Source organism: Labeo rohita, chromosome 2 (genome assembly GCF_022985175.1).
Source record: "Labeo rohita strain BAU-BD-2019 chromosome 2, IGBB_LRoh.1.0, whole genome shotgun sequence".
NCBI classification, from domain to species: Eukaryota; Metazoa; Chordata; class Actinopteri; order Cypriniformes; family Cyprinidae; genus Labeo; species Labeo rohita.
The window spans coordinates 22750295-22762359 of NC_066870.1; the positions used below are offsets into that span (position 1 = coordinate 22750295).

Below are 12065 nucleotides of genomic sequence, written 5' to 3' on the forward strand. Positions count from 1 at the left end.
TTATGACAATTTGTGATTATGTCACGGAGTTATGACTATTTCTCAGTACTGCGAATTTATATCTTACGGTTGTGACTTTTTTTTCTCAGAATTGCGACTTTATTTCTCAGAATTGCAAGTTTATGTCACCATTCTGAGTTTAAAAAGTCAGATCTGCGAGTTTATATCCTGCAGTTCTGACTTTATTTCTCAGAATTGTGACTTTATTTCTGAGAATTCAAGTTTATATCACAATTCTGAGTTTAAAAAAATTCAGATCACTCAGTTCTGACTTTATTTCTCAGAATTGCGAGTTTATATCCCACAATTCTAAGAAAAAAGTCAGAATTGCGACATGAAAATTCGTAATTCAGAGAAGAAAGTCAGAATTGTGAGATTAAAAAGTCACAGTTACCTTTTTTATTCAGTGGCATAAACAGGCTTCCATATTAAACAGAAGATAAAAAGAAAATCCTCTATTTCCTATATTTCTAGTGCAATCAGATGTTTAATTCCTGAAAATAGATGGCACTTGCTAGTTGGTATTTTTTGCACATCCTGTTAAAATTGAGAAATGTGTATTGGGAAATAGTGTATTGCAAAGCAATTTTGCAGGATATGTCAAAATAATCAGAGTTTTTATCAAGATTTATTTACCATATCATGCAATCCTAATATATGATTATGTGTTGATTATGTGTTGGTTATTTTTGGTGTTACATTACAGGTTTGCTCTCAGGTCTGCATACTTAAAAGCTAAACATCCTTCAGCATACTTAAATTTGTTGTCTTTTGGTTGTTCTCTCTCCTTTAAGGTGTGGGCTATGGAATGATGGTGGTATCTACCTACATTGGGATTTACTACAATGTGGTGATTTGCATTGCATTTTATTACTTCTTCATGTCCATGACAAACCTGCTGCCCTGGACATACTGTAACAACCCCTGGAACACCCCTGACTGCACTGGGGTGGCAGGCTCTCCAAGAGCTAATGCCACTTTCGCCAATGTGTCTGCTGTTGTGTCAGGGGTGACTGAGATAGTCAACCGCACAAAAAGGACAAGTCCTAGTGAAGAGTACTGGAGGTAAATGCACACCTTTTGTATGTCGATTCATCTGTGTATCTTAATAATTACTCTCTATGATGTGATTTCCTGTGTAGTTTTTCTGCATGTTGATCAGACCACGTGACTTTCGTCATATACTTTTCAAATATGAATTAATAAGTGGTATAATAAATAATAATTAATTTGTTTGTTTTCTTTAATGACAAGACTGTTGTAGCAGACTGACATGTTGACTTTATGCCATCCAAAAATATTAAAATGAATTTTAATATAGAAATTAAAACATTCTTTTCATAGTAGAGATCTATTCAGAGGTCTTTATGTATATTTAATGTATTTTTAAATGAATTAACAGGACAAAAAAATAAACGTCACTAAATTTTTGTTTATACACACTTATAAATGCTAGCTAGAAAAGACCCACAGAATTGAATCTCAAGATAATTATATAGTCAATGCATTACTCATCGGTTCTGAATAGTTGAAAGCTTTTAATTAATACATGTTTGCAGGAAGTCTTGTTGTTTGGATCTTTGTCCACTGGATTGACAGATGTGTTTGTTCGAATGATGTTTGAACACTATGTAGGATGACATAATAAGACAATGGGACAGAAAGGCACAGATTGTTTTGTTTTTCCAAGAGTGTGATTGTGACTGTATGTGGTTTAGAATGAATGCTTCACTTTACTGCCTGTGGTCAGATAATACGAGCCTTTGACCATGAGGCATTTGTGGACCGTTTAACATCTTTATAAATGGTTTGTGCTCTCCGGAGTGTGTTGTCCCTGTGCTATGAAAGACATTCTTGTTCTTGCCTTCTGTAAACTCATTCATTGTGTGGCCGAGGTTGATTGTGATGCAGCTGTGCTCTGATGCATTTAACCTGAAGGCAAACTCAGAACTCATACAAAATAAATACTTAGGTTAGAATGATAAATTTGATTAATGAATTGTTTATGCTGTGTATTACATCCTTTTACTGGCTTTTGCCCTCTCAGGAACTATGTGCTGAATATCTCTGATGGTATTGGGAACTTTGGGGAGGTGCGTTTACCTATCCTGGGCTGTCTGGCTGTGTCATGGGTGGTTGTGTTCCTCTGTCTTATTCGAGGAGTCAAGTCATCAGGCAAGGTGAGTTGAACATCGAATCCTGTGACATTAAAGCACAGAAAATGTAAATATTAGATTTAAAAATGAAATGAAAATGATACATTTTGCCTTAGTAACTAGCTAAAAAAATAAGTACGAATACTAAACTGAATAAAAAAAAGTTAAAATAACTAAAAAAAAAATATATATATATATCTTCTATGATATATAAAGAATCATAAAATAGCACTGCTTACCATACCTGCGTTTTTATTTGAGTTTTAATATTATGTCTTTCATCAGGTGGTGTATTTCACAGCAACCTTCCCTTATGTGGTGCTGACCATTCTCTTCATCAGAGGAATCACTCTGGAGGGAGCCGTCAGTGGTATCAAATACTATTTGACCCCTCAGTGGGAGAAAATTCTAGATGCCAAGGTCAGTACTTTATAGAACGCCGCATACTGTAATTGTAAGTGATCGCTGATATTGTTTATAATAACATGTATTTTGTGTTTTGCAGGTATGGGGAGACGCTGCATCTCAGATTTTCTATTCGCTGGGCTGCGCCTGGGGTGGTCTTATCACCATGGCATCATATAACAAGTTCCACAATAACTGTTTTAGGTAATAGACATTTGATCCTTTTATGTTTCTGCTTCACTGTCATTTTAAAACACTTGTTTATTTAAGTACTGTGAGTGCTTGAAGACTTTCATGCATTACTCTGTAGCACCCCCATGTGGCTGGTACTGATAAATGCATACAAAACTTGTATGGATAAAATAATTTCAGTTCAAATGACTGCAAACTTGCTAATAATCAAATTATTTGTCTGTTTTCAAACAGAGACAGTATCATCATCAGTGTTACAAACTGTGGTACCAGTGTGTATGCTGGCTTTGTTATTTTCTCCATCCTGGGATTCATGGCTAATCATCTAGGGGTGGATGTGTCAGAAGTGGCCGATCACGGGCCAGGCTTGGCATTTGTGGCCTACCCGGAGGCTCTAACATTGCTGCCAATTTCCCCACTCTGGTCCCTGCTGTTCTTCTTTATGCTCATTTTATTGGGCCTGGGCACTCAGGTATTTTTCTTTGTCCTTCTTCTCTTCACCACAATTTTCTGCAGTTACACTACAGATCAAAAGTTTGGGATCAGTTAGAAAAAAAAATGAAGAATTCTCTAATGCTGAAAATTTAGCTTTCATCACAGGAATAAATTACATTTTAAAATGTATTCAAATAGAATGCAGTTATTTTAAATAGCAAAAATATTTCACAATATTAATGCTTTTGCTGTATATGTGACACTGGATCACAAAATCAGTCATAAGGGTCAATTTTTCAAAATCCATTGATGTACAGTTTGTTAGGACAATATTTGGTTGAGATACAACTATTTGAAAATCTGGAGTCTGAGGGTGCAAAAAAAACAAAATATTGAGAAAGTTGTCCAAATAAAGTTCTTAACAATGTATATTACTAATCAAAAATTAAGTTTTCATATATTTACAGTAGGAATTTTACAAAATATCTTAATGGAACATGATCTTTACTTAATTTCCTAATTATTTTTGCCATAAAAGAAAAATCAATCATTTTGACCCGTGCAATTTATTTCTGGCTGTTGCTACAAATATACCCCAGTGACTTAAGACTGGTTTTGTGGTCCAGGGTCACATATGGGATCAAATAAATGCAGGCTTGGTGAGCAGAAGAGAATTCTTAAAACAAAAAAAAAATTAAACATTTTACTGTTCAAAAACTTTTGACTGGTAGTGTATATAAAATATTTATATTTACATAAGATACATTATTTTTTTTCTTTCTGTTTAATGTTGTAGTTCTGTCTACTGGAGACTCTGGTGACGGCTATTGTAGATGAGATTGGAACTGACTGGATTATCAAAAATAAGACCTATGTCACGCTGGGAGTCGCCATCATCGGATTCCTCCTAGGAGTGCCGCTGACCACACAGGTAAGTAACAAAAACACCCTTGAGCAAACAAAAGACCTGCGCATACTTAATTCACGGATTGACTTGATCTATTGTGCTGTGTGTGATGTAGGCAGGAATATACTGGTTGCTGCTTATGGACAACTACGCTGCTAGTTTCTCTCTAGTCATCATCTCTTGCATCATGTGCATCTGTATAATGTATGTCTATGGTGAGTCCTCTAAGTCACTTCTACAGCCTTTATATTAAAGCCACAGTAGCTGGATGTAAACTGAGGTGTTCATTTCAATGTTGTGTTCCCATCTAGGTCACAAGAACTATTTTAAAGATGTGGAGATGATGCTAGGCTTCCCTCCTCCAATCTTCTTCAGGATCTGCTGGAAATATGTGTCTCCTTTCATTATTACTGTGAGTGACAGTCTGTTTTGGGTTTGTTTGTTTTTTTCTGAATCAGATTTCTCCATATCACTCAAACTCTCGTTTTTCTCTCTGTCTCTTCACAGTTCATTCTGATTTTCACCGTGATACAGTACAAGCCTATTACCTACAATGACTATGTCTACCCCAGCTGGTCATTGGTCATTGGGTTTGCCATGGCTTTGTCTTCAGTGATCTGTATACCTATCTATGCTCTGTTCAAGATTGCTGTGTCTGAAGGATCCACATTTTTAGAGGTAGGATGTGTTCTGCTTTAAGAGCTGAGATTAATACACAAAGAGATTAATAATACTTTTGAATTTTTTTTAAAATCATGTACGCTTACATAACTAGACAATTACTTCTCACTTTATCTCAGTAACTGATTTGTTTTTGGATGTTAAATCCACAAATAGTGTACTCAATGTAGGGCCCTATGTTTTCCGCAATACGTAAAATGTGGACGGAATCATGAAATCCAATCATAAAAACGGAATTTACAGTTTAATGCAGAATGTCACGGAATTTGTCAAAGTTTGGATTAATTAATGAGAAGTAGGTCATTACACTTATATCAGATTGCAATATGGACTAATATTTGTAAATATTAAGCTGCCAAACGACTATTTAAACATGAACTATGCATGTCTCTGTATTATTGAATGGAGCACATGCGCGCTTTTGTTTACTACTCGTACTGAAGTGCGCGTCACACTTGCGGTGATATTAATAAATGAGGACATAAATATATTAACAACATCTCCAGAACTGCTCTAAGAGTCACTTCGTAAACATTTTACCATTTAATTTGTGTAAAATTATCATACCATATACACACAGAAATTTAAAGGTATTCACGGCAATCCGTCAGAATAAAAATTTGGTTTAACTTGAAGACATTGTGACAAGAATACATTACTATTGTTCAGCAGAATGTACGTAATAGTACTACTACTACTAAAATTATTAAAACCGTATTTTTAAGGAATAATCAAATTTCTTTAGTGTTTTAATTGTAATAGTCAATCCCCTTTATTTGCCAGAAAATGTTTCATTTTCATTAATTAAAAGATAAATTAAATGAATGCTTTATGCCTTCATTTTATAACCAGAAAAATGAAAATACATAACACTGAATTTCTGAGAAAAATAAACATTTCACAAAGTTATTGTAAGAATGAATGGATCTTGTTTTTATGCACTCAAATAATTAGACAATTAGACAGAATTTGGTAACAATAAAACATAAGGTGAGCAAAAATAAAACATTTCATAGAGCCCTGAACATGTAATTTTAATTTAGACATGCTTTTTGATGATTAAAATTTAACTGAACTATTAAAAAGGAGTCCAGAAAAATTAAAACTGAAAAAATAAATAAATAAAAAACAGAATCCAGAAAAATTAAAACGGAAAAAATGTAATTTGGAAAAAATAAAACAGAATTTGGGAAAAAATAAAACAGATATCATAGGGCAATATCTATAGTTCACCCAAAAATGAAAATTATGTCATTAATTACTTACCCTCATGTCGTTCCAAACCCGTAAGACCTTCGTTCATTTTCGAAACACAAATTAAGATATTTTTGATGAAATCCGAGAGCTTTCTCACCCTGCACTGACAGCAATGCAACTGATACATTCAAGGCCCAGAATGGTAGAAAGGATGATGATAAATAGTCCATGTGACATCAGTGGTTCAACTGTAGTTTAACAAAGCTACGAGAATACTTTTTGTACGCAAAGCAAACAAAAATAACTACTGTGTCAGTGTTCGCCGAGCGTTTTATTTATTCTGGATGTTTTGCACAGACATGACTTTATTTTCTTTATTATTTTGGTCGTAGCAGCCAGTGCACCTATAGTATTGGAGTAAATTTCCTTCTTGTTCAGGCAAAAATGATCTAGTTTTAGCTTTAAAATGTCATTACCTCAAAACAGCTGATAAACCGGCTCTCTCCTCTGCAGCGTTTGAAGAACTCTGTAAGGCCCGACCCGGACTGGGGCCCAGCTCTCCAGGAGCACCGCAAAGGCCGATATGCCACTACGGGGCCCGAATCTGTAGAGGTGTGCCCTCTCAAAGAAGACCTAAAGGATGAGGGGAAAGAGAAACTCAAGGAGAATGAGACGGAGAAAAAGGATGAGATCGGTTTGACCATCCCAGGAAGCAACGGCTCCACATTAAACCCCACACCCAGTGCATAGAGGAGCCCCTCCCCACCCTCCCCCCAGGACGGTTCCCATTCCCAGTCCACACTGCGGGACAGGCCACTCTCGCTGGAGACCTTTACATATTGTAAGGGCTTTATGAAATCTAACCTCTAGAGAAATTGGTTGTCATCCAAAACCTTTTTCTTTTTGTTCACATAATTTAATACAGCAGTTTTTTTTAAAGACATGTTCATATACAGGAGATGTTTGCATACACGCAGTGTGTATATAGTGCATTGTACAATATTTTCACTCTGTGTTGAGTAGTCTGGACATGTGACTGTAGCGGCAGCAGGAGCTACAGTGGGATTTGGCTTGTGTGTGTGTGTGTGTGTGTGTGTATAGTGGCGGCAGTGCTGGTCAGGTTTAATAGCTGAAGACCAAATATTCTTTGTGGCAATGTTGTAATGGCACTGTTAAGGGGAGTGTTATTTTCAGTTTCTGTATTGTACCCATTTTCTTACTTGGGAACCATCTCATTCACAAGACAGTATGGGTTTTTCAATGCTGGTGTCTGAGAGCAGGGTGGCTGATGGTCAATGTCAATGGTTAAATGATCTTTTAACACCATAATAACTACAAAACAGTACATGTCTGTTAGCCATTTACTAGCCTACTGTTACATTTTGAAGCTAACACTTTCGTCAATCAGCCAAGTAGACTGGCTGATACTGATAAATAAGCATAGGCCAAGAGAATATCAACCTTATTTCCATTTAAGTGAGAGCACAAATACAAAACAAAGGATATTTGGTCTTAAGCTCTTACTGACTGAGGTATCTGGACCGAGGCATATAACTTCTCAAGCCCATTCTCAGGGTTTCACACAATTTGCTTTTTCGCAAAACATTTTCCAACACCTTGAGATGATTTATTGCTGATGTTGAGTGTTTGACATGATGAAGAGGGGTTTTCATGTAGGAACTTCCACATGAAATGCCAAATCTGTCTAGTCTTCCGGGCATCTTGAGCCGAGGCATCTCCTGAGCGAGGGGAGCATGTGTGCGATAACAGAAGCAGCTAGTTCCACATTAGATTCAGTACTGTAGTATGCACACTAACCCTCCGCTCTACACGGAAAAAGAGGCATGTTACCAAAAACATGTGCACAGACCTTTGTGTTCTGATTTAGTTGGTATGTTTGTGTTTGTGTGTACTTTTTTGTTGTCTTTGTGTGTTAAGAGACTTGAACTGGTGCGTGTGTGTCATTTAAAGGCATCTGGCTATAACGGAGCTGAACGGTCGTGTGATCGAATGCCGAAATAGGGGGAAAGGTTACATGTGGAACGACCAGAAGTAAACGTAGCATCAGTTAAAATCACTGTGGTTAGTGAAATTGTCATTTTAAAATAACATGAAATAGACAAAAGGCCAAACAATCCAATTTTCACAATAGAAACCACAGCATTTTATAGTAATATGGAGCATTTCGTTTTGATTTCGTAGGCTATAGAGGAGAGATACTGGTATGGAGAGTTTGGTCATATTGTTGGTATGGCTAGATGCCGCATATCATATCATTCCAGTGACGTTTCAACAAGAACCCTTTACTTACGATGCATACGGTTGTAGTGGCACATATACATGGATGAAGAGTCCTGGTTACACTGTGAATTTGTCTGGGATGTTGCCTGACACCTTTTAACAGGGAGTCTGGCAGTGCAGCTGCTAATGTGCTGACGCATCACGTATTGAAACTTCTGATTAAACAGTTAATCACTGTATATAGTCGATTTAAAGTAGTTTGTTTTTTGGTATTTCTCTCCTGTCTTGTGCGAGGAGAAATGCAGTATGTGACGTGCTCTGTCATTTTGAGTCAGATTGAGGTGTTTAAGAAAGGCGAAATTGCTTTGATGTGCTAATTTTTGGTAATACAAAGTCTCAGCTTTCAAATTAGCTTCTTTTTATTATGAAACAAATTCTAACATGTCATTTGAATGTCACAGACTGCAACAGCTGAGCCTGAGCGCTTTGCTACCGGTTGTCCACCTTTTTCCTGAACGTGGAAGTTTCGCCCTCTGGTGCTTCTAGTCAAATGAACGTATTTTTCGAGCTGATAATATAGAGTTAAACCCCTGGAATTTTTTTTAAAAAGCACATGGCGTCATATTTTCATCACTTTACAGTGACGCAATGACCGTGTTTTTGCAGCAACTCACCTGTCATAATTTAATTAGTGGGTAGGTGACACGAAGTGACGCGTGGTTCGCTGCACTGAAATCAGATGAGGGCACATAACCCACATACAGCTCCTGACCAGAGTGAAGTTTGTGGAATTTTGTCCACAAAATAATAAGAGCACACAGACGGTATTTTAACTTAAGCGCTGCGCTTTCTTCTATCATCGTTTATGACACGGACAGAATTGCTGGTACGCAAAACAAGTGCTGTACAGGCATACCTTGAGCTTATTAAGCTTATTATATTAAAAACGTATAAGTTGAATTAATTCAGTCGATATTTTTTTATAAAATCCATCATGGCGGCGCTCATCGGTTGCTCAGGAAAAAGGTGGATAATGAAAAAAACGAACATCAGAAGGTATGTTGAAAGATGCATAACAACTTACTGAAAGTGCAGTCTATAGTCTCTCATGTAATCGTGTTTCAGTCGTGAATAAAACAGCTTGTGAACAGCATCACCTGACATATTTACCTCAGGAAAGTCATTCAAGTGTCAACTGAAAAAAAAAAAGTTAGCATATGTAGAGGGTTTTCACTTGCGTTGCGTTTTGGATGAGCAGCCATGTTGGCGATACTCGGATGTAAACAACAGCATGGATTGCACGGTTAATGTGCTACTGAATATGTTGTTCTGCTAATTTATGCTGTCTAAACCACTGAAAAACGTGTGGAAAATGATAAATCATATAGAGAAGGACATAGTAAGCAGGAAAGGGTACAATATTTTGACAAACTAATGTTAATAAGTGGTAAAGATATGAATGAGCAATATTAATTACGATATTATCCTAATGTTTCACCTACCTGACCGGTAATGATAAGAACAAACACGAATGTTGTCAAGATTCTTACCCTGGAAATCCTGGTTCAGTTTGCCCAGCCACAAACTCCTTTTGTTATTCAGACAATTTTTTGTACTCTTCTCCTTGATTTGTTAACATTTGGCAATCTATAGTTGTCCAAATGTTTTTTTCTCAGATTGACAGATTAGTACAGCCCAAAACATGATTATAATTTACTATTTTCAGCAGCAGTAATCAGCAAAATATGCAAGTTTTGTTCAGTTCAGTGGCACGTCGTGAAAAAACACTCTATTGGTGAAATCGTAAATATATGCACCCTAAATGCATATATTTCAGTATGCTTCAAAATATTATTTCAGCAATGGATCATAAACATTTTAAAAATATTTTTGAAAGCTTTTTTATATTTGAGACTTTGTTTCAGTAATAAAACTTCAGACGTGTTTCTGGGTCAGTACGATTCAAAATGATGGAGCAGGTCACAGATAAAGTCAGTATTCAAAAACCTGATGGCATAATAGTCTACGTCATTGTTATATGTACATTTTATTAATCTCTGCATGAAGGTATGATATATATTTCTAAAGATTTTATCCAAAAATATACGAAACAAAATCTAACTTTAAGATGTAGGGAAAAAAGAGAGAAGAATAAAAGTAACCCTGCTGCCTAACAGGAGGTATCGGACACTCAGGGGAGTAGTTAGAGGTTCACTGGTCTTAGCACAACCATACCTGCAGGTCACAAACTCTAGCTTTTCCTCTGTTAGACAGTTAGACAGCGGGCACGGTAGATCAGAGCAGCAGTTTTTAGGTGTCGTGAGACTAACAGCACTTTTATTAACTGGTTCACTTTAGCTGGCTACGTGCGTTGTAGCTACAGTATGATTAATCGCTGTCGGAAATGTGAATGCACAAGATTGAAGCCCTCTCATTTTTCTGATGTGTGGTCCTCAGACCTTGAACGTGGCATGAAGACCATGTGAACAGACCTTGACTTGCAAACTCTTTATAACAATAGACACGTTATGCATCAGTGCCATTCTTGCACTGTTCCCCACCTCTAGTCCTCTCTCTCCATTGTACAGTAATGTAAAAAAAAAAAAAAGAAGAAAAAAGTCAAAACTCAACTGATGTGTTTTTTGTGTTTTCTGTTTTTATCAGGGTGGGTTGCTGTAGTGGGGTTTATTTTTTTAGTTGTTTTTACTTGATTTCTTATTGTAACGTAGCTAATGTCATGTGTACAGAGTGTTCTGTGTAGTGGACGTTCAACTGCTGAGTCAAACCTAGTTCATGCTATTGATGTCATGTAATTTTAATCAGTATGTAATTATCTGTTTTTGCCATTTAACAAACAGAATCTACCTTTGTAAGAGATTTTTCCTTTTTATTTTTGTAGTACTAAAACTATATTTTATCATCAGTTATAGCTATGGTCAGTGACACTACATTTTTTTTTATTTTTATTATTATTATTATTTTTCCCTAAACCAGCTGATCTCAAACGCATTGCCAAACTAAGGCTTTGGACTGAAACTTGAAAAATGTAATTATCAGGAATGCTTTTTACAGCAGCATCTGGTCAAATAGAAATTGTGTATTGATGAAGAAGGACACAGTCTAAAGCCAACAATGTTATATCTTCATCTCAGTATTGTACGCAAGTGTATTTGTAGTTCTGCAAACCCTTTAAGAACATTTCTGTCGACCTGTGATCTAGTTTCATCATGCACAATGTAAAAGGAAACAAAGAAAGCACATTTGATCGCCTGGAAAGAATGTTTTAACACAAATGCCAATCTTTGAAATAACCAACTGAATTAATATTTTCGGAATTTTATTTGGATATGTTTCTGAGAAGAACCGAACACTTAAGTGGACTTTGCTCCTAATTTGATCTGGCCATCAAACTGTTTTTTCCTATTTCGAAGTGTAAATTTAATTTTGACAGCTGTGTTTAGAACAAGCAAAACAAAAGTTCTAGAATTTGGTGGAAAATAAGCACACAAATACCTCTAGGTCCAAGATGGAAATATCCACTGAGCACAGTATTGTTGCTGTATTAATTATAACTATAAACAGAATCAGCACATCTCAACTGAAACTGTGAATTCTTTTGGTTATTGAAGTGTTTGGTCAAAACAGTGTCATGTATTTTCATGTTGTTACGGCACTTTAACAATACATGTGTTTGAAAGCAACTGAAAATGATGCAAAACTGCAAAAAATAAACCATTTTTCCCCCGTGTCCTGCATCCTAAAAGAAGCAATGTCTTTACAATAATGTATGTGTACTTCTGTGCTCATGGCAGTATAAACTGAAGTAGAATGACAAGCACAATGACATGAGT

The 12065-nt window shown here is 36.2% G+C and overlaps 1 protein-coding gene across 4 annotated transcripts in view; it reads left to right on the forward strand.

Annotated features, from left to right (window-relative positions):
• The window catches only part of slc6a9 (solute carrier family 6 member 9), a 56064-nt gene extending 45225 nt beyond the window's left edge, over nucleotides 1-10839 (forward strand). For all 4 annotated transcript variants that reach the window (XM_051132544.1, XM_051132537.1, XM_051132529.1 and 1 more), the window contains 10 exons: nucleotides 795-1065; nucleotides 2048-2180; nucleotides 2442-2576; nucleotides 2662-2765; nucleotides 2988-3225; nucleotides 3985-4119; nucleotides 4211-4310; nucleotides 4407-4507; nucleotides 4603-4773; nucleotides 6487-10839. In XM_051132544.1, the coding sequence (XP_050988501.1) occupies nucleotides 795-1065; nucleotides 2048-2180; nucleotides 2442-2576; nucleotides 2662-2765; nucleotides 2988-3225; nucleotides 3985-4119; nucleotides 4211-4310; nucleotides 4407-4507; nucleotides 4603-4773; nucleotides 6487-6723 (1625 nt within the window). In that variant the 3' untranslated portion in view covers nucleotides 6724-10839. The remainder of the gene's footprint in view (nucleotides 1-794; nucleotides 1066-2047; nucleotides 2181-2441; nucleotides 2577-2661; nucleotides 2766-2987; nucleotides 3226-3984; nucleotides 4120-4210; nucleotides 4311-4406; nucleotides 4508-4602; nucleotides 4774-6486) is intronic.
• Nucleotides 10840-12065: the final 1226 nt, after the last annotated feature.